The following is a 21,585-nucleotide window of genomic DNA, read 5'->3' on the forward strand; positions in this document are numbered from 1 at the left end:
GTCAGGCCCAGTCTTGCAAGTGATTTATTAACAGGGTGGGTAAGTGTTTATCATTGTTTCCTCAACCATGTGACACAATCAGCTCTTGCTTCAAGTAAAAGAAAGGGAATAATAATGCAAAAGTTTCATAAAGGACACTGATGGTGTCGACCTGATTAAGAGATAGAGCTGACTTATCTCAGACGTTGTTGCCACTCTCAGCCTCTGCATCCTGATATTGCAGGGGCGAATGCTTTTACTCCTCTCAAAATTTGTCTCCAGGGTCATCCAGCTGGCTTAGTCAGCATAGACTATTTCTAGCTCTGCCCTGCTTTAGGAGCAGAGAGAGATTGTGGAGTACTGGTGCAATGAGAAACACGACGGCAGGCTGGCCCCCCCTTCGCGGGACACCTCTCCACACTGCTATTCCACAGTCAGCGCTGCTGGAGGGCTGCTGGTGATCCCACGGTTCGGAAAGGGGTGGGGGATGCAAAGGAAGAAAGGATGCCGTGCAGCGGGTTTAGAGTAAAACATTTTAATTTTTATGGCTGAAATGATCTTTTAGCTTTCTATTTTGCTGAAATGAAGGATTTTTTACAGGTTTTTTAAACTATCTTCTTGCATTTAAACAAATTGCAAATTCCTAAAGTGCCTCTGTACAATGCAGTTTTCCTCCCTCCTCCTCAGTGCCAGTTGCATTTGCAGGTTGTGTTTAATCCCCTTGGCTTGGGTGGGACTCTCCAGTAACAGATTGACTGTTTCTGCCAGAGATTAAGATATCCTCATTTTCTCTCCTTACTTCCGTCCTGCACCACCTTCGCTTACTCCGTGATTAGCCAAGTTCTTTTCTCTAAAGGAGTTTCTGAGGTTCCCTTCAGAGCATGCCAATGTTACTTCCCTGCATTGTGCTGGTAGGAACTGTTTCCTTCCGGGGAATAAGGGACAAGTTCACATCCCAAACTCCAGGCTCCCACATGGCAGCACATTACAAAGATCATAGATAGAGATCAGACAGATGCTAATAAATAAGAATAAGGTTTCCAGAATCTCCAGTTTAAAACATAAAGGTTTCCAGCTGCTTCATAATCCCTCACTGAAAACCAGCCAGAAAACTCCCGAAAAGGGGCAGACAGAAATTCCCCTCAACATGGGGAAACCCCTCCTGGCACAAAGGTGGTGTAAGCGTTTCCTTCTGCTGAAGGGGCACGGCTGGACCTGGCTGGCATGATGAAGCACATCAGAGCAAGTGGCCATGCAGCTAGGAGTGAGATTCTGCTAGGGCAGCCATGAATAACATAGTTTAAACTGGCCTTGAAGTTACAGAGCTGCTCAGGGGCCTCCCCGGCCCTCAGCTGGCTGAGGATAAGTGCACTCCAGCTCTTTCAACTATTCTCAAGCTGAACAAGGTATGAATTTAACACACCAAGGACTGAGCCTTCAGCTTCAGCCTTAATTCCCTCTAAGGGCTAGTGTACCTTAAGATGCTAATACACCTTGAAGTAAATGAACTCCACGCCAAAGAGCTGTTCCAGATCAGTTGCAGGTTGCAGGCTCCAGTGGGTAACCCTGCACAAGCTACACCGTGCCAGTGCTGGCCACAGCAGCTTGTGCCACCGTGACTGGGGACAGAGATTTACCAGCCCTCCCAGTAGCAGCACCTGTGGTGGCACAGGTACTACTGCAATAGGTGCTAACAGCATGTATTGCTGTCCTCCTGCCTGCATTCAAGCCTGCAAACACTCCTAATCTTGTTATCCCAGACTAACATGCTTGTGTGTGTCAAAACCTGAGATTATCCTATTCCAACCAGCTTTCATATGCTGTGGAAACAGGAGCAAATAGCTGGAAAGCCTCCATGTATAAACAAGCTTTCCATCAAGGAGACTTTTACAGTTCATTTAAAGGGGACTGAATTGTAAGAAAATAAAAAAGAATCATGATTTCAAACTAGTAAAAATGTTTTAAGGTTTGGATTTTTTCTTTAAGTGAGGATCTACTTTCTTCCTCAAACTTTAAAAGCTGCCTTTAACAAATCTGTCTGTCAAGGTAAATACCTTTCAGGCCTCAGCCCTAGGACTCACCAACATCTAGTCTTTTTTGAATGCATCATTTTCAATTCCAAAGGACTATTTGACATGCTTGACTCTTAGCGATTTACACACAGAGCAAACTGTTCATTTACATTATGTGCTCTCAGCATGTAAGCTCAGTCCTTTGTAAAGCAGACTGTTCAAGAAGTACCTTGTTTTTCACACATGTAAGACCTATTTCAGAAAAAATACAACTAAGAAATCCTGAGGTAAAATCTATGCTAAGAAATCATTTAAAGGTAGAATAGGTCTGATTCTCATTTACGGTAGGACAACTTTGCATCAATAAAGGGATATTAAAGCAGTTAAATTATCATTTACTGTCATTTAAGGTAATTCTGTGCTGCTAGCATAAGTGGTATAAAAAGGTGAAATGCAAATACAAATCAGACCCAATATGCTGCTTTGAAGTGGTCCAAATTATGTTTGTAATTTCCCATTTTAATGTTGATTTACCCTTTGGCAAGAGCATCCTATAGAGAATGTTCATAGCATTTTTAATGCCATCATGCTCCTTCTTGCCTCTTGTTGGAGGAGTTATAAAAATATGTCAAAGTCTGTGGGCCACAAAAGATTAATGGACTTGCAAGAAACTCACTCAACTAGATTTTCAAATGACTTTCTTGTTCATGTGCAGTAATGGTTCCAGCTGTGAGCAAGATGTGGTCAAGTAGTACAGCTGTTGGTTATTCTTTGAGAGGATAAATCTGTTTTAATTCAGTATCACGTAGCCTACATTTTGAAAAAGGCATATGGGATTTCATTACACCTCCCTCTCAGATTCTCATCTGAACTGCTGCTGTTTGGTTACATAATAGCCGGTTTTCTTCATCCTCTCAGTACACACAAATCCAGAGATCAGTCACCTATTGGCAGGAGAATTATCCTAGCAGGGGAATGGGCCAGCACTGCAGAGGGACCCCACTAAATGCTACTTGTGCCTACTTCCTTCCTTCACCAGAGCTGCCAAGCTATAGTTCAAGGACAAAGAAGTGGACAGATTGCCTGTAGCTTACTGTGAGCTACTGTATCAGCCCCCTGGGACCTTTAATAGAAGTGTTGAACTGTTCTGTCTTTTGCTGGGGCAGATCCATTGTCCATACAACTAATGAACCTATCCCAATGCTACAAGTGTCTATTATTAATTGGCTAGCAGGTCTATTTTTTCTTTTTATGGGTCCCTGGGAGAAGCATTGGAAGAGACATAAGAATAGACAATAAGAGATGGCATGTTTAAGAAGCCCATAAAATAAGAGCACTCTGAAATGCCTTGCCTTTGACCTTCAATCCCATTGCTGTGATTGTCTAAGGAATATATTAACACAATCACTTTTAAGAAAACAATAGGAACCTAGCAAGAAACAGCTAACAGGGAGCATGTTACTGGTCAAATTCTGCTCAATTTCAGGGGATTCTCATTAACTTCTGCATGGAAAAGAAGTTCATTTTTATGCTATACCATGCTGTCTTTGAGTCCAAAGCCAAGGAACACAGGTATGGCCAAAGCATATCAGACTTAGGCTCTTTGCCAATTTCCTGGACTATATATTTCAAATGAAAATATAAGAAATTCTTTATTAGATGGTGCTGTGAAATTTAGCTCTGCTTTGAAACTCTCCTTCTAATCCCAATGGTCAGAGCTGGCTTCAGACCATGAAGAAAAAGGCTTTTGTCACTCCCTGCAATTTAGAATTAACAATTAAATTCTGGATATTTTCCTTATCCATTTCAGCATCCAGTTGTCTTTGAACTGTATTCAGCCTTAGCAGCATTCAAGGGAAGCAAGTATCACTCACATCATATAAGAATTTTTTTCCTTTGATCTGCATCGAACTTCACTGGATACCTCACAGTTCTTAGGCTATGAAATGGAGAAAACAGAATATTGTAATCTTCCTTCTCTGGATTCTTCACCCATTGATATACTTCTCCTATGTCTTCTGCTATTTATTTTTACACAGAGTTGAACAATACCAGTCCTTTCAATCTCTTTATGCTATGTGCTCCTTTATGCTGTGTGATATGTTCATATTGATGTGATCTATCTACCACTGTCTCCTTTCCTGTGGTTTGAATACCACATGGGCTATCACTAGCCTTGCATGATATAATCCTTTGGGATTAATAAGATTAATTTTGTTCTGTTTCATGGCTCTGATGTCAAAGCCATGCAATATAGCTCTCTCTAGGCCTCCTTGACAATGAAAGGCTATTTTTCACAAACCTAAAACCCTTTAATTCATTTCAGTGTTACTCTGTTTCTTTAAAAACTCCCCTTGATTTTCAGATGTCCCCTTCTGGGCAAGATGCCTTTGATCATGGCCCCATTGTCCAGAAAGAAAAAAACAAAACCCATATCCTGAAGAAAGAAACATAATGGATTGCCTTTCTGCACTCCTGTGCGCACAGGCTGAGTTCTGCTTCTTCAACGTTTTGAGCCCAAAGAGAGATTATTCACCACGATCTGCCCCTTTCCTAGAAATGGCTATGGTCCTCCAGGAAACATGTTTTCTCCACATTGAATTCCTGTGCCAGACGTTATCTGTTTAATTCATTTGTTCCCAGCTAGGATGTTGTGTTCGTGACGATGTGGGATAGACCCCTCCGGAGGCCGGCGGGAGGGAGTGGGGAGGCAGGCAGGGTGGGACAGATGAAAGGAAGGAGCGAAGAATGAGGGCTCAGCGCGGAGAGATGCCGCAGCACAGCCGAGGTACTGACGGGCAGAGGAGAGGGGCAGGAGCTGCCATACGCTCAGACCTCTCTGCTGACTGAAAGAAATTTTCTACAGGCCAGAGGGGAGAGGGCACAGTGGCTGCAGTGCAGGAACCGAGTGAGTTGAGTTAAAACTCTGTCTGGGAGAAAGGACCCACCAAACAAGGACATAGCAGGCAAGGAGAGAATGACAGATGAACACTTTTTATATCCATTCTGTCTCAAGCTACTCACTTGAGTTTTTCTCTGTGTTGATAAAATGATTATTCTAGTTTACTTTCCATTAAAACCTGAGTTGTAAGTTCAAAACCCTTTCCAGTCTTCCCTGGGCAGCTCACTACATGGAGGAGGTCTTTGCCTCTTCAGACTGGAAGAGCTCCACCTCAAAGGTCTGGCGAGCCACAGGTCCCAACACACTTCCCATAGTTCTCCATATTTTCCCACAATAAACAAAACACATTCTAGGGCTTGCATTATCTTTCCTGGGTTGTTTTTTTTAATAATGGGCAAGAAACACAATTCTTCCCCCAGAGCTGATATTGATGAGAGCAGAGTCCTTTGTTCTTAGTTCATACTTGCACGAAGCATCTCATTAAAGTAAACCCAAGTTATTCCTTTAATAAGACGTGAGTCATGCTTGAGAAAAGACTTCAGGATTTGGTCTCATTGCTGTGGGAAGGTATTGCTCTACTGGGAGTTGTCATTGCTCAAGGTGAGGTAAAAGTTCATACCAATGGGGTAGGAACCAAAAGCCCAAAAGATTTCAAACTGCTTCTGAAATGAAGAAATGCAAGGGATTTATATGCTATCTTTGTATAATCTTTCCATTCAAATTCCAAGTTCTATTGAAGAAAATAAGCTACTATGTATTAAACCTTTGGGCAGAATTGAAGAGAAGCTGAAAACAAGATATGATCTCATTCTGACCATAATACCAGACTTCCCTTGTTTTACATGGAGCTTGTTTTGAAGCTTATTTTGAGTTCATTTGGCAATCAGCCACATTTGTCCCTTTTCCGTCTCAATTTGTCCATTTCAATGCTGCCATCTTGTGGGCCTACTTAACTGTCTGGAAGATGCTGGAATAAGTTCCTTACTGAAGCCAAGTACTATACATTTCACCAGAAATCCTTTCCTGCCAAGGACATTCCATTAGTGTTTCTGCCCTTTCTTATTTTTCTCCAAATCTTATTGTGAGTTGTTGCAAAACGTTGCACCATTATGGTACAAATAGATATTAACAACCAGAAAATATATCTGATAAATAAGCCATAGCTTTCTTTTTGAGTCATATATGTTACAGCATAGTTATCAGCTAATGTGGGCAAATCAAAAGAATTAACCTAACCACAAAAAAATCCCAAAATATGGGTCATAAAGAGACAAAAAAACAACCACATCATTTACTAGAAATAGTTGTTCTTCATCTGTTTCCCAGCAGAGCTGCTCTTGCTGTGGCTTCTCAGAGTTTCAAGTGGAATGGTTCTGTTAATGGTCAAATGCATGCATTTGATTTTGAAGTACAAAATCTGAATTATGCAATTAATAATCACATTTTGTCCCTCCTTTTCCCTCTTTCCCTGCAGAGCTGCCACTATACAACTTCAACTGTGCCTTTGGCTGGGGATCCCAGAAGACTTTGTGCCACTGGGAGCACGACAACCAGGTGGATTTAAAGTGGGCAATCCTGACCAGCAAAACTGGGCCGATTCAAGACCACACAGGTAATCATGAGTTCATGATTTAGCCATATGACGTGGGAAGAGGTTGTTCTGTTTAATACCAACATGCCTTCCAAAACCATAGGAGAGTGAATTATACCTAAAATATGTAGAGTCACAAAGATGATTCTCTAGGCAACTTAATCTGTTATATGTAGTCAGAACTGACCATAATTGTCCTTTCTGTTGGGGAATAAAGATCATTTACTGCCAGGAATTGAAGAGATTGCCTTCCCCTGACTTGCCTTTGGATAACCATAATAGGGGTAGGAAAAAAATCTGAATGACCAAATACTCTGCAGATATCACTTACCAAGTGATACAGTCACAAACAAATCTCACATTATTCCTGTTTGTAGTTACAGGGATGGCCCACCACAGAAAGGCACTGTAAGTGAAGCTTCCCAGATGGATGTATTTCCACACTTTCCTCCTCTCTGGCAGGAGTTGGAGATTATAGCTATCCCTTTGTTCACACAAAATTTTTCCAGAAATATCACCCTGGGAAATTGATTGGTTGGTTTTGTAGTATCTAACTCATGGTTCTGCATAATTAGGCAATAAATATGCTGCTGGCTAGTGGAGAAGGGAGGGCATTGCGTGACCTGCACAGCCTCTCGCTTTAGTGCTCTCTCTTGTATACGTGCAGATTAATCAAATGTGTTGAAATGAATTCCCCTTCCCACTTCTGCAACCCCTTTGCTTAATGAGAATGACAAGGAAATTAGACAAAATTGGACTTTTTAAATTCTGAGACACTTTCAATTGAATCTTAAGACAAGTACAGTAGTTTCAGGGAAAAAAAACTTATAATACTTTGACTATAAATGGCATTGTACAAATAAATGGCATCAAATTAACTAAATGCAGTTAGCTGAAGTGAAGGCTGTAATGGTGGAAAAATTGATGTAGAGTAAAGTGAAATGGCTCAGTAGGATCTGACATTGAAAGGAGGTTAAAAGCTATGTTAGCCAGAGACTGACAAAATCTAAAAGGCATGCATAAGTAAAGCTCTAATTAAGACAATGAAGACAGAGTTCCTGACCCGGCATTGCAATAATATTCTGGAAATGAGAGCTATCTGCACTTTGCCACCACGGATTATAGAGCGACTGAACCTGTCTTCGATCAAGAGATGAAGAAATGATATTCTTCAAATGAGATTTCGTTGTTTCCGCTGGGCCCTGCAAGTGCAGAAGACTTACTTGTTCCATTAGCTGTAGCTTCAGTAACTCTTACATGCAGCCCCTTTTTCTCCTTACTGCACTAACTGAGAGAGTGGGGCTTGTTCTGCCTGGAGAAGAGAAGGCTCCTGGATGACCTTTTAGCAGCCCTCCAGCACCTAAAGGGGGCCTACAGAAAAGATGGAGATGGACTCTTTAACAGGGAGTGTAGTGATAGGACAAGGGGTAATGGCTTTAAACTAAAAGAAGGTAGATTTAGATTCAATATTAGGAAAGAATTCTTTACTGTGAGGGTGGTGAGGCACTGGGACAGGTTGCCCAGAGAAGCTGTGGGTGCCCCGTCTCTGGAAGTGTTCAAGGCCAGGTTGGATGGGGCTTTGAGCAACCTGGTCTAGTGGAAGGTGTCCCTGCCCATGGCAGGGGGGTTGGAACTAGATGATCTTTAAGGTCCCTTTCTGCCCAAACCACTCTATGATTCTATGATTCTTTGATGACATTTGCACATGTTGTGCTGCCCTCTGCACAGAAAAAAAAGTTGGAAAGAACATATAGGCACAAGCACTCCCATTGAAGAAGCTGGACAAGATATTACTGCAGTAAGATAGGAAAAAAAAAAAAAGCCTAAATTTTTTTGGCAATTTAACATCATCTTCACTTATAAATTTCTTTCAAAGACCAGATACTTCCACATGCATATTGGCTAGGATACCTCTGACTGCCCACAGAAAAATCCACACAAAAGAAAAAGTCCTTGTCTCATGTTAGAAGAAATATTTCTACTTCTCATTTATTAGGCCCGCTCCTTCCAGCCACTGGGTTTAACCCACTCCTCTTTGTCCCTGGTTCATCTTTTAATACCATGTCCTTCTTATGCTTCCCAGGGTTGCAGTGCTCATCTTCCCTTCTCCATTGGTGCAGGACTATACCATTACAATCCAGCAAGTCTCAATTATACATTATTTCAAATGAAATTCAAGGACATCATATATAAGCAAAACCCAATGTTGATAAGACACCACCCTTCCAAAACATCTTCCTTTGCCTCTTTTTACTTTTCTTTTGTTTAAGCACTGGTATAAACAGAGATATGTATACTTATTTCAGCATTTGAGCAATAGTATTTCTTATTATTACTTTTCTCCTTCTTACTTTCAAAATAACTTTATACCAATGCCAGTAAGTGCTGTCTCCATCCTTTTGTGTGAGTGCATTACACATGCAATCTATTCTTACACATACCAGGATGAACTTCATATTTTTCCACCATAATTCTCTGCAAAGAAGCTGTTCAAAAGCTGACTGGAATGGATGCCTGGCTGGTGAAAGTCAGAAGCACTTCTCTGTAGTCAGCATCTTACTTAGCAATTTTCTATTACCAAACTAATCACACTCCCACGTTCTTCTCTCCCAGTGTGATTAAGCAAGTAATTTTCCAAGTTAAGGGCATTAGGTGTTCAGATTTCAACATGTATAAATCCATTATGCTCTTCAGAAAATACCAGCCATAATCTTACTCTTTTGGGAAACGGCTCACAAATATACAGAGCCAAATATATTATTACGAAAATCAAGGGAAAAACTCTGGCACCATTTGGGACAATTGTCAGACTCTATTTAGGAGCCCTGTTTAGATCTCAGTTCCTGATCTCTGACCATGGCTGTTCAAAGCTATGTTATCCGCCAGTGTTCTTCCCATTCTAATCTTGCCTTCTCAAACACAGATTACTTTAAACAGAGATTAAAAATAGCTCTTGGGAGAATTAGTGTAGAGTAGGCCCCAGGGATTTCTGTCTAGCCTGCTGAACTAGGGCTGGGTCTCTTCAGGAGGTGCACGCTGACTAATGGAGCATATGCTGTTGCACCAAACATGCTTTTTGCCTCCTTCCCTGAGCAAAAGCAAGTGTCTGCTACGTAGTGAACATGTTGTTATGGTTCACTCTCAGCACAAAGCATCCCAATGAACAGCAAAGGAGACTGCCAGAAAAAATAAACTCTCCATAGAGTACCTCAGCTTTCCTAGAGCTCCCAAACCAACGCCTTCTGACTCTCTCGGTTGTGAGGCTTGACCCATCAGTGTGGAAGGAAAACAAAATGATCAGGGGTGGCTGGGGCTTCTTAGGTATACAAAGAAAAAAAAAAAAGCTGGTGGCTATTCCTAACACAGTCCTTCTGTCACAGTAGGAGATGGCAATTTCATTTATTCGCAAGCTGACGAAAGCCAGAAAGGGAAAGTTGCCCGACTGCTGAGCCCCGTGATTTACTCACAGAACTCTGCCCACTGCATGACTTTCTGGTACCACATGTCTGGTGCACACGTTGGCACCCTGAAGATCAAACTGCGGTACCAAAAGCCAGATGAATATGACCAGGTGCTGTGGACCCTGAGCGGGCACCAGGCAAACTGCTGGAAGGAAGGACGTGTTCTTCTTCACAAGTCTGTGAAACACTATCAGGTGAGCTTGACTGCTCCTTGCTGAACTAATGGAGCTGAGGCCAGTAAGACCTTGCTCGTCATGTTTTACACACCATAGCAGAAAATGTCACTGAAGAATTTATGTAGACAGTATTATACCTACAGATGAGGTGCTGTTGCTGTAACAGCAATAATAGTGGCATATTTCATGGTATCTCAGATGACAGTGATATAAGCAATTTGTTATCGAAGGCCAAATAAATAGTTTTGAAATAATTTTTTGGCTTTCACAAAACTGCATCCTTGACACAGTTTTGCTGATGATGTAAAAAGTCTTTAATGAAGTTACGACATTACATAAATTCACATTTGCACATATAAGTTCATAAAGGCATGCAGTGCAGATTGGCAGGCTACAATCAAAGTACATGTAGAGTGTCATGACAAGTGAAGATGTGTGTTAACAACTAATTATGATACCCTGAATGCTGCAATTGTGTATTAACAGGAAAACAATGTGAACACTATCTTATTTTGCCAGGTGGTTATTGAGGGAGAAATTGGAAAAGGAACTGGAGGAATTGCCGTGGATGATATTAAAATTGACAATCATGTAGCACAAGAGGATTGCAGAAGTAAGTACAAATAGCAAGAACATATAGACATCTCATCCAAAACATTATTTATTTTGTTTTGACAGCTGTTTTTATCTGTGAGAAAGGGATAGATAATTATTGACTATATAGGAAGTCTTGCACTGAAAACAGCCTGATCTGGCCCATAGTTTTATTCATACTAAGTGCCACTGGTGTCACCTCAGTGCCGCAGCAACTGCAGTCTTTTGGATCAGCACTGGCATCCTACTGACGTGGGTCACAGCATGTTCCCATTCTCACATCCCTCCCTATATTTTAGATTGCTGCCCTCTTTAAATTTCTGGTTTTCCTAATGCTCTTCCTGTTTTAACTAATGCTCAAAATTCAATTTTATTTCTTCACCCTTTTTAGATCACTTACTACCAAGCCTACTTGAATTCTATTTTAAAGGACCATATAAAACCCTTACAGGATACACAGATAGGGCAAAATGGCCCCTGCTCTGTCCTCTGCTGTCCTGCAATTCTGAGTTTGCTGCGACTCGTTCGCTGTAGTCACCAGATCCCAGACATGTGGGACACGAAGTAATGTTAGAACATGGCCTCTTCCACATCTGAGCCAGGCTATTCCTGAGATGCTATTTGAGTCCTTCTATATCTGGCCAGTCTTGAGTTATTCCAGTCACTGCTGATCATATGTGCATTGCACACTGCACGTAATTTGGCAGCAGCAACCCCAGATAAACACAAGTAACTGAACCCTGTCCTTCACGATGGAGATGAAGCAATGACTTTTATGTAGGAGAGGGAATAGAACTGAGAACCCACAGCATTAGAAATATAAACTTACGCCATGCGAGTCGGCAACACAACTGGGAGCAATAATAGAGGGTGTTCCTCACCTTTTGTAGCTAACAGCCTTTTGAGGGTAACATGACAGACTCCAGCTACATGGTAATTTCACTGCAGGATGAGAAAACTGTACAATTCCTTTTTATCACACATTCCCTCTCCTGGGGTTCATCATATGCCACCAGAGTGACAGTTACCAGAAAAGAGAGGCAAGACTCACTGCTTGGTCCTCCTGCAGTGTGTCCTCAGTGCCAAGAAGGGTGCTGGGACCGGTGATGACATTTATCTGACTCCAAAATGGGAGAGGAAAGTAACTTCTTTCCTACCTCCACATGTTTTGATTGTTCAAACTAAATGCTGAGCAAAGATTTTGGCCTGTGGGAGCTAAAGCCAAAAAGCTCAGTCTGAAGCCCAAACACAAGTGGTCTCGCTGCAGTCAGTGAAACTGTTCTTGTGATTAACTATGCCTACGCTGATGAAGTGTTATGGAATTGGGCTCCAAAATTGTAAATACAATGAATGAGATGCTAATTCATCACACTGATTTCTCTTTCCCAGGCATGGAAAACCCCTGCTGATAACTAAAACTGTGCCAAGACTGGGCGGAGAGGAGTTTTTAAATCTTTCTTTTTTCTCCATTAATTTTCAGAGCCCTTCATAATGAACAGTTCTGTCAAGCTGACATAATGATGCTCTGACACAGGAAAATCTGCTATACCATTATTGCCAGCATGATAGTCAATCAGTGTTTGTAACCCTAATAATCAATGTCAATTCTCTTTGCTTCATTAGAATCAACTGATGTGGAGAATGAAATAGATGAAGAAGAAGACCCAGAAAGTAATCAAACAGGTAAAAATTGTGTTATTGTTAAAAGGGAATTAATTTTAAAGTGCATTTTCATGGGAATTTGTGTATTCTATTTGTTTATAGATTAGTTCTCTAGCTGCGTATTGTATTAAGGTTTTTTGATTTATCTAGATCAGATGCTAAGAAGGCTTACATTCATTTGAAGAATTTAATAGTTTTATTCTTCTGTGTCATATAATCTTATGGACTTTGTATTATTCATACCTATCTCAAACCTTTCAAATTTTTTATACATAATTTGTCACATTGTGTACATATATAAGCATGCACACTATAGATCCTTAATATTTTGTTATCTAGAAAGCTTGTCCACAGCTGAAGAAACAGCTATCATTATATCTTACAATTTATGATTCATGCAGTGTCTAGGTAATTAGGCTCAAAACTCTTCAGGCTAATTGTTTCTCAGACCTGGCTGAAAATGTCATTTTATGACCAGTCTACCAAAACATTATCATTTTCAATGATGATAGCTGTAAATGGATCATTAAATGGATCGTAATTGTCATATTGTCCCAATAATAAAATATACTTGCCTTTTTCAGGCAGAGCTTAATTTTCTTCTGTTACAGTCAACGGGATTGCTATCATTGATTTCAGTGAAAGCAGAGTTTATCCAAAAAGACTTTTTGGCTTTTCCTGCAACAGTTAGCAGGGTTTGCAAGCTTATTGGATCTCTTTCATAAACTGAAAGGGTTGAGGGAAAACATTATGATACCCAGTGAATATTTTACACAACGGGGCAGAGTGCTCTTCTGTGTCAGTTCTGTCACTATTTCCATTTCAAGGTCCAATCCTGAAGTCAGTGAAGTGGAGATAGATGCAAAATGGCTGGAGATTCCCAATCAATGTCTAAGGCTATAAACCTTCACACGGAGCTGAACAAGATTTAATTAACATTTTTGAGCTAAATACTGAAAGCTGGCAAAATATAATCAAAAGATCTGGTTATTCATTCCCAAGACTCCCACTTAATCCAAGGCACAATCAGACCCCTACTACCATGCAGCGGATTCAAGGATTGGAGAACAGTATGAAAAAAATCAACAATTATTTGGGCCACATAGTTTTCAGCTATTTATGACTACCTCCTAGAAGCTAGGTTTTCAAATTATGTAGCAATTTATGTCAAAAACTTGATGTCCTTTCTCCAAATCTCCAACTCATCAAAGAAAGTTCTAACTAGAATCAGTTCTGAAAATTTTGCAATTCTTTACTCCATTTCAGGGTTTACACCTCCATACCATACAGGTGAGGACTACGATGATAACATCTCCAGGAAACCAGGCAATGTCCTGAAGACCCTAGATCCAATCCTTATCACCATCATAGCCATGAGTGCACTCGGGGTGCTTTTAGGAGCCATCTGTGGAGTTGTCCTGTACTGTGCCTGTTGGCACAATGGGATGTCAGAGAGGAACTTGTCTGCACTGGAGAATTACAATTTTGAACTGGTCGATGGTGTGAAACTGAAAAAAGATAAACTAAACACACAGAATTCATACTCGGAAGCATGAAGGTATAAAGCGACTAGAGAAGTTTCAGAGAATCGGGATGGAAGGACATAGCTCGGTCATGCTGGGGAACTGTTGATCTTCTTTTACTGTACAGGCTGAAAAGTGCATTGATGACACTGAGCCAAGCTTTTCTCAGGAGCTTCAATGAGTGTGTAACCGATAAACATGGACAACAATCTGTGTTAACAATCTGAATCATGTACAGTCTGCTTTTTCTGTTGGTTTTGTTTGAAATAATCAAATGCTGGTGTTGAGACCAAGTATGATTGACTTATAGTTCATTTTGTCTTTCTTTCTCTCCCTCTCTCTTGTTTTCTGTTAGTGGATAATTTGGGTTTTACTGTGCAAAATCCAAGATGCTGTCACAAAATGTATTCAGTGGGGTCCTTTGGATGGACATGCTGTCTGTAGCTCAGTGCCCAGAAAATATTGGAGTAACAGCAATTTAGTGGACTCCTGCACCTGTATTTGTGTATAATTGCTCGTGTTGTGCATAGGCAAAGAAGGGTTAGGATGTTTTTGAAAGTACTGCTGCATCAGTACCGATATAGTGTGTCAGCTCTGTTTACGAAGCAATACAGTCAAATTTTATTGATGTTTTTCAGTGTTGTACTAAATTTTGTGCTTGTGAACGCCATAAAAGAGTATGTGCCATCATCAGACACAACTGGTAACCAAGTGTACTGCCTAAAAACTAAACAAAAAAAGTCCTTGGCACTGGCTAGTGTATGTCCTCTCAAGTGCCTTTTTGTTTGTACTGCTTCTCATTGTGTTAACATTAACTACAGCTCTGCTTCTCTGCAGTTATGCCCTTGTCTTTAATCATATTCTAATGGCTCACTGACTAAAAGAAAAGTATATTTTAGTGTAAGAAAGTAGCCTCAGCAAGGCAAGGGCTAATCAGATTTGACAACCTGGCTCGATTGTTCTGCTTTCTGTATTTCAACTTCATGTCTCTTGACCCTTTTGTATAAAGCTGCAATATCCCCTTTTATTGTTCTTTCATATAGAATGTATTTTCAAATGTAAAATCTCTCTCCCTTTCTCTTCTCTTTCTCTCTCTCTTTCTCTTTCTGAGTAGATTGCATAAGCATTTGCCATTGCCAAGGAAAGAAAACTGCAGCTTTAACTTGCTGGTAATGGCAAAGGATTTTATTAGAGTTTGTGTTAAAAAATAAGGGAAAATTCTTAACTTTACCCTCCAAAGTCGAACTTTGGGTTTCTTCTTAACAGCATAAAGTGACAGTATCTTTTTTCCTGAAGTCATGAAATATGTCTTTTATCCTGAATAGCTTGCCTGTTAATTACACTAGGGAGAATGATTCCCTTACTGAAAAGATTGCCTGTAAAAAGAGAAACTTTCCTCCTCCTGCCCCTACCTGAACCCAGAGTTCTGTTCTCTCAGTAAACGTGCATTTTCATGCTAATCAATGCTAATTGGTCTTACGCGTGGGTACTGAGGGCAGAATAAAATCCCACAGTGTATGTAGGGTATGTTCTTATCATCCTGCTATATCCAATTGGCATTTCATACCAGGAGGTTTCTGTTTGACCAGAAGTGCAGATAGTGACAGATTCAGTGAGCCGAGTAATGTAAGCTGTTGGGAAAATGTGCTTGACAATTACGTGGCAATTTTTTAATATTTTAGGACAAATACCATTGGACAAATATATTCAACAGCCTATGCATCTGGTCCGACAGGGTAAAAAGAAACAAGACTTTGTTTCCCGCAGGGGTCCATAGGAAGAGGCGAGGGACCAGAGGGATTGCTCCTCTCCTGCAGGTGCCAGGGGAGCCCCTGGGTTTTCTGCAGTGCCCCGCACACAGCACAGCCATAACTGGGGAGGCAGTGGAAGAAGGCAGCTTTAACCTTCCCCTGCGTATCTACCAACCAGCAGATAAAACCAGTGCAAACATGGGGAAAGGAACGTCCTGCAAAGTGCTGAACTTATGTTTTTCCTCACTGAATTCCCTGAGTAGAGTCAGGGAAGTGATTGTGACTTTCTGAGTTAGTCTTTTCCAAAACTGCTTTTGTAGTAAAGCAATGAAGTATTCTGTCCAGGATTAGGACTAAAGAAGGGCTAATTCAGCCTTGAATTACATAGAGCAACAGAATCCACCCCTATTTATCAATTAAATGTTTTGAAGCATATCATTTCACCAATATGAACCATAAAACAGAAAAATCAGTAGAAAATCCACCAGTAACCTACAAATTGAAGAAAAGAGAGGGAGGCTGGAGGTAAAAACGTGAGTTTTGAAGTGGAAATATTTTAAAGGACAACCCAATAGGAAAAAAACCAGTGGACAGTTGCTACTTCAAAGGAGTCCTAAAGGCAAAGACTATAGTGAAACTTCAAACACCCACTTCAGGTCATCAAACCTCAGATGCCTAAATTGGAAGAGTTACCTCCCCAAGATCTAGACCTTGGCTCTTCCAGAAGGTGAGACAGAGCACCTAAGGCCTGAAAGTTTTGCCTAAAAGTTAGTCCATTAAAAGTCCCAAGTGACAAACTCACTTTGGCAGAGGTAGAATTTTCATTTGTATCTAACACTGTAATTTGACCATAATGGTATCGCAGCAGCTAGTTAATTAACCCAAAGAGAAAAAGGATTTTTTCAAAAGTATTTTAAGTACACCATCACTGTGTGTTTCAGGTGTTAGGGTCTGTTCTGAAAACACTTCTAGTCCACTAACTTGATTGAGAGTTACATGCATATATTGCCTTGAAAAGAAAATCCCAGTGGGGGGAGCCCAGGCCCAAACCCTTTTGAAATATTCTCATGGATCCACAGATTTCAATAGATTCTGGACCAGCTCTTGGTCTTGATCTATTTGAACAGTAAAGCTGGTGGTTGCTGGGGTTTTGTCTTCTTTTAACATACTGAGAATAGTGAACGCAAAATGAAATATATCTCCTTTGTTGTCTTCAGACCTTACTATGATAATGAGGATCTAGCACTGAAGATTTGATTTCTCTGAAGGTAATAGAATGAAAGTTGCCCTTCAATAAAGGAAAAATGATACTGCAACTTTACATTGAAAAGTATCTTGCACTGATAAATATATTTAAAAAAATTATATGTTTATAAAGTTATTAATTTGTAAAGGCAGTGTTACAAAATGTTCAGTTTATATTGTTTTAGATTGTTTCATAATTTTTAAAGTGTAAAATAACATATTTTTTTCTTTATTGAAAAACTATAAAAATCTTCTGTAGTAAAATGATTTCATTTTACTGGTATATTATTGCTTCATGTTTTGTACCATCATAAAACTTTGTGCAAATTTTTTTTACAGAAATTTTTATTTTCTATGACAATATGACACTTGTAAATTGTTGTTTCAAAATGAACAGCGAAGCCTTAACTTTAAATGACATTTGTATTCTCAGACACTGAGTAGCATTTAAAAAATCACATAGAACTGAACTGTAACTTAAATTTCCAAACTATGACTACTACATTCCAAAGAAACAGTTGAATTAAACATTTTCATAAAATATCCCATACCTGATGTATTTTATTATACTAAAATGGATTGGGTTTATTAAATGGCTGGTTTTATTTGGCATCTTGCAACAAGCACGATGTTTTAATCTTTGTTACATCTGTTGGTAGGCAACTCCAACAAACAGACACCTTGGTGGGACCATTCATGGTTTAGGATGGAGGGATTCACCCTCTGCCTGCCCAGTTCTCTCTCCCTGCTGGAAGACACTCCCGCTACCTGCCTAACTTTTAGCCAAACAGCAGGGATTTAAGAGTACAAATATGCCACCACTGCTCTTAAGTTGTAATTCCCCTCGCCACCATGGGAACCCCAAGCCGCACACCCTGTGTAGGTTATACACACCCCTTGTGGCTTACTCTTAGCAGGATGAGATTTACTGTGGAGTAATGTCCATTTTTGACAAGTTGCTCCACTGCTCCAGTAGTAAGGTTTGTACAGATGACCTCCCTGCAAATTTCCACTGAAGTCATGAGGATTTACCCTACTATGGCCAAATCTCCCAATGCAGAGCACCAGTTGCTGACAGGAGCAAATACTGGAAGGATGGCCCATTGGGCCTCATTTGGTGTTCAGCTGGGTGCTGAACTCATCTGTGGAACATACGATTGTGGGTAGGGAGACCTTCAAGAGGTTTGCATCCAGATCAGAAGCTTTAGATAGCACATTTCCTGTTTCAGGCAATACTTACCTATTTGTTGTTTTTTAATACCGAGCACTCCACACATGAAAGTTTGTTCAATCCTTTCTTTACATTGCGCACACGAACAATCCACATACTGTCAGTATGTCATTAGGTCGAGTACTCATAGACGAACATTTTACTTCAACTACTTTACTACTCCTGGGAAAAATACTGTACTTATTACCACATATTTGATGATTATTACACTTGAAGAGAAAGTATCAAATCTTGTCTCCTTGAGCGAGCAGTGCTGTGGGTACCTGTTTAAAATAAGAGATGTAACTACAGCAAGGCACCTGAGCAAAGCTTTGCTTTGTGGTCAGAGGAGGGAGTGCTCTCAAAAGGCAGTTGTGAAGGTTGTTGTCCATATAATCACTAAATCTAAATTCCTTAGAAATGTACTTCATTGCACTCTGTTTGCTTCTGTGATAACCAGCCACGGGGCTCTTTCTTTGAGAGAAAATAAATGGCAATGGAATTAATTAGTGAAAAAAAGAAATCTATAAAGTGAATCCATTTTGAGGATGAAGTTCAGAAAATAGAGACAAGTATTTTAAGTTAAGAAAATTCTCTTTCTTTCATTTAGGGGAAATTAATTAGCCTAGAAGCTAACACTAGCTACTTAGCACTAAACCTTCAGTTTTCCACACTAAACAGGCTGCATAAAGGGAAGACAAAAATAGTGCAATGGGAGCTGAATTACATTTCAGAACATAACTTGTAAACTTGAAAGAAAAAGAAGAGCAGATGGAAATAACAGATGGGTCAGCTACAGACAACCAGTGCCAGGAGTGCATAACTCTGAGGCACAGATATTAGCGTCACAGTCTGTAAAAAGGGTCTTTGGCAGGTAGTGACAAGCAAACGTTATTATTATTTCACCAATCAAACGTACCAGCCCTGAGCCAGCAGCCACATAGCCACAATGCTGAGCCCAGTCCCGTTTCCTTGCCTTTTGGCAGGACATAAAACACAATTACACAGCACAAGGCAGGAGAGGCAGGGGCAGCACAGCTGGCGTATGGTTGGATAAGGCCCACTGGTACCAGGGAAATGACAGCAGGGTCTGCCGGTACAAACCTGCCCGCTGGACCGAAGCTGCCGGTCCCACTGGAGATGAAGGCTCCTCAGGCCTCATAAACTACCTCTTATGAGGCATATGAAGACTTAACAGATGCATACTAACATGGCTCTAAATTTGACCCTTATAAGTCTTTTCTTATGCACAATTAGTCCATTTCTAAGTCAATTCTCCTAACCCAAAGTCAAATGTCGAAGTTGGTTTTGATTTTCAGATCATGGCATCTGGATGTTAGATCCCAGGATTAATTCCCTTCCCATTCCTTAATTGTCCTGTCCTTTGCAATGCATTATGCCTAACGGCATATTGGTTCAAGCAACATTAATTTATTAGAGCTTTAATTTCTTCTTTTATACCATTTCATGCCTCAAGTCACCCATAACCACAATTTTATGTACAAGTGTTTGTTAAATTATAACAGAGTATATATGAAATTTTTTTGCCATGGGATACTTTATATAGCTGTTTTATTTGCTGATTAGTCCCCCTATAGACTCTAATTGCTTTTCTACAGTAGGTCAGTTCTCTATATACACTTCTATTGTCATAGCTACACACAATCAAACTCTAATCTTATCACCTCAGGACTGATGGTGTCTCAATGTTTATAACTGAAAATCTCATTAAAAAGTCTTCTGGCATTTTTCACAGACGGATGGAGTCTTATCATGTGTCCAAACCTAATTCCACCTTCAATAATCATTCTCCTATTTAAATTTACATTGTTTTTATTCATCTCAGACATTTGATTCATGTCCCTGTCATTGTACAGCATCATTGTGCACCACGCACTGTGTTTTATTACAGACAGTTGTGTTTCCGTAACGGGTGAGGTGGGTCCGATTGAAAAAGGAATTGCAGTCTTACTGGAGCACTGCTGGTACCAGAGAAAGAGGTCAGGTGGTGCTCTCAAGGGGACAAGGTAAGGAAAAGGTTTGGCAGGGTTTGTCAGGTGTTGCCATGACAAAGACTGAGGGATTTAATGATGAGAGGCTGGAGGATGAAGAGCTTGCCTGAGGAAACAAGTATTTCAGGTGAAATGAGCTGCAAAGGGAATAATCAGAAAACTCCCTTGTTCATTTCCTTCATTTTTTCCCTTGCAAAAAAAAAAAAAAATCACAATTCTCAAAAAATGTCTGCATTACAGAAATGCCTCTGGCAGCTGCCATGCACTTTTAAATCCTCAAGCATGGAAGAAGGGAGTGGGTAGCTGAACCTAAATGGTGGATTTCTACACTCAAAGAGGCAACAGGTGTGGATGTGTCTTTGAAGACCCAGGCAGCATCTCAGGACTATAAGACTGGCATTCTTCGTGCATCATTTTCATCTTGAGCGCCTTTATTCCCATTCCTCTGTAACATGTTGGTTTATGCCATTTGTTTCAGAAGTAAATTGCCTGGGCTGAACTACTGGGTTTTATTATTTCCTACTGTTAATATATTTTTCCTTAGTGCAATTTATGCTTCCCTTACTGCTCAAATGCTTTTATAAACATCTTCCTATGCATTACTAAGGCATGCATAGCATGAAATAGCCCCACCTGGTGCCATGAAGAGCCCACCTCGTCCCACCCCTCCTCTTCCACAGCCCTGCCAGGGCTATGTTCTCCATGTCACTGACACTATGCCTTTAATAAATAATCTACCTTCTGGGGAGCCTCAATATTTTCTTCATCAGGCCTGATAACTTTGCATTGATTCATTAATTAAATATTGATACCAATCTTCCTACTATTTACTTACCAGCTTCATAGCTCTTAGCATAACATAGTGGGTCACTCTCATTTTGCCTTTTGAGACTACTAACTGAACCCCACTGTTTTATCTTTCTCTCTTTTTAACCTTCTAATCTGAATCTGTTTCCCATAGCTGTATCAGCAAGGAAAAAAAAATGAGAAAACCTAAAGTGAAGGCATAGCTATGTCCACTTTCTATCTATGGGACTGAAAAAAACCATTGAATATGTAAAAAAAATTAAATTTCTTTTTATTTTGAAATAAGGGTTTGTGGAGTGAAGAGGAAAGCCGCCAGACTGGTTGGAGGTGGTATTTGAGATGTTTGGGAGGCAGTAAGGAGACAGCCACTGGAGCCTTCTGAAAACTATCCTGTAACGTCTGGAAAGGCTTAACAAACAACTCTGCAAAGTGATGCAAGCACAGGATTATCAAAGTAAGCAGGCTGTGAAGGTAATGGTTTACCCCAAGCATTGTTGACAAAATGGAAGAAAAGCAGGAAAATACTTAGTGTTAAGAGTAGGTCAGAAAGGACCTCCTTATTCTAGGTCCTACTCATTTCTCTTTTAATTAGTCCTCAGAAGATGGGAGGCAAAGCAAGGAACGAACTCAACTGCAACTCAGTCCCACCTACAGCTCATG

General features: G+C 40.3%; 1 protein-coding gene across 2 annotated transcripts in view; it reads left to right on the forward strand.

Moving 5' to 3' along the window:
* The window catches only part of NRP1 (neuropilin 1), a 115,616-nt gene extending 98,177 nt beyond the window's left edge, over positions 1–17,439 (forward strand). For both annotated transcript variants that reach the window (XM_075046197.1, XM_075046205.1), the window contains exons 14-18: positions 6,368–6,505; positions 9,868–10,139; positions 10,641–10,734; positions 12,339–12,398; positions 13,644–17,439. In XM_075046197.1, the coding sequence (XP_074902298.1) occupies positions 6,368–6,505; positions 9,868–10,139; positions 10,641–10,734; positions 12,339–12,398; positions 13,644–13,933 (854 nt within the window). In that variant the 3' untranslated portion in view covers positions 13,934–17,439. The remainder of the gene's footprint in view (positions 1–6,367; positions 6,506–9,867; positions 10,140–10,640; positions 10,735–12,338; positions 12,399–13,643) is intronic.
* Positions 17,440–21,585: the final 4,146 nt, after the last annotated feature.

This window comes from Buteo buteo, chromosome 2, assembly GCF_964188355.1.
Source record: "Buteo buteo chromosome 2, bButBut1.hap1.1, whole genome shotgun sequence".
Lineage (NCBI taxonomy): Eukaryota > Metazoa > Chordata > Aves > Accipitriformes > Accipitridae > Buteo > Buteo buteo.